The sequence below is a fragment of the Anneissia japonica genome, unplaced genomic scaffold (genome assembly GCF_011630105.1).
Source record: "Anneissia japonica isolate Jap-2015-1 unplaced genomic scaffold, ASM1163010v1 scaffold41826_len1040_cov140, whole genome shotgun sequence".
In the NCBI taxonomy this organism is placed as follows: Eukaryota; Metazoa; Echinodermata; class Crinoidea; order Comatulida; family Comatulidae; genus Anneissia; species Anneissia japonica.
Genome location: NW_022759084.1, coordinates 1 through 998, shown reverse-complemented (window position 1 = coordinate 998; position 998 = coordinate 1). Strand labels below are relative to the sequence as shown.

General features: G+C 46.2%; 1 protein-coding gene across 1 annotated transcript; it reads left to right on the top strand.

Moving 5' to 3' along the window:
• Positions 1-3: 3 nt before the first annotated feature.
• On the top strand, positions 4-992 carry LOC117125564 (the record flags this gene model as incomplete). The annotated part of the gene is made up of 1 exon (XM_033272093.1): positions 4-992. A coding segment is annotated over one exon (765 nt), but the record flags the coding sequence as incomplete, so codon positions are not given.
• Positions 993-998: the final 6 nt, after the last annotated feature.

The window sequence follows — 998 nt, the reverse complement described above, 5'->3', positions numbered from 1 at the left end:
GTGGCTGACGTGAGGGCACAACTTGAACTGAGGCTATTGACACCAAAAGCAGCGGCAGCATTTGTAAAAGAAAACTTAGCCGGATATGCTCGAAAAGAAATTAACGGGCGAGGCAAGGAAGTTGGTGAAGATGCAGAGAAGATTCTCGCAGTTTTGCTGAGAGTGTTTGGAGATGGCAACACCCTACCACAGCTCCAGCAAAGGTTCTTTTCATACAAGCAGATGCCTCAGCAGGACCTATTAAGCTGTTCACTGGAACTGGTGAGTCTCTATGACAATATTGTTTCTCTTGATGGTGCCTATAGTGCATGCAGAGAAAGCTCTCTAAAAAGCAGATTGGCTGAAGCAGTCGTCGATGAAAACCTAAAGAGAGAGTTAAGGAGACTTAATATCGAGTCACCCAAACTGGCTTTCTTTGAGCTTAGAGACAGGGCAGTGAATTGGCTTGGAACTACAACGGATAGATATACAAGGGAGGCCACTGTGAAGACCGTATCAGCAGAGACCAATGTTCTTGAACTCCTGAAGAAGCAAACTGCGCAGATAGAGGCTCAACAAACGCAAATAAACAAGTTACAAGATCAGCTAATCAACGGCAGAGGACAGATGCCAGTGAGACGGTATCAGCCATCAAATGGAAGACAAGATCGGCGTTGTTATGTTTGCGACCAACCAGGCCACTTCAAGTGTGATTGCCCACAAAGAGTAAGAAGGTCTAGCAATGCCAACAAGTTCAATCCTTTAAACGAAAGGAGCCCATCGTCATGAGTCAGACGGTGGGCGGCCCGTTCAACGACTCGTTCCTACAGAAAGCAGTTGGGAAGTGCCCGGAAATTTCAGTTAGGGTAGGTAATGTTAGCCTTAGATGTCTTATCGACACCGGAGCTCAAGTGTCAACCGTCACAGAAAGCTTTTACCGAGAACACCTAGCGGATAGAGAAACAGAAGACATTTCATCACACTTAAAGATATCAGGGGCACAGGGCTTAGAAATCCCA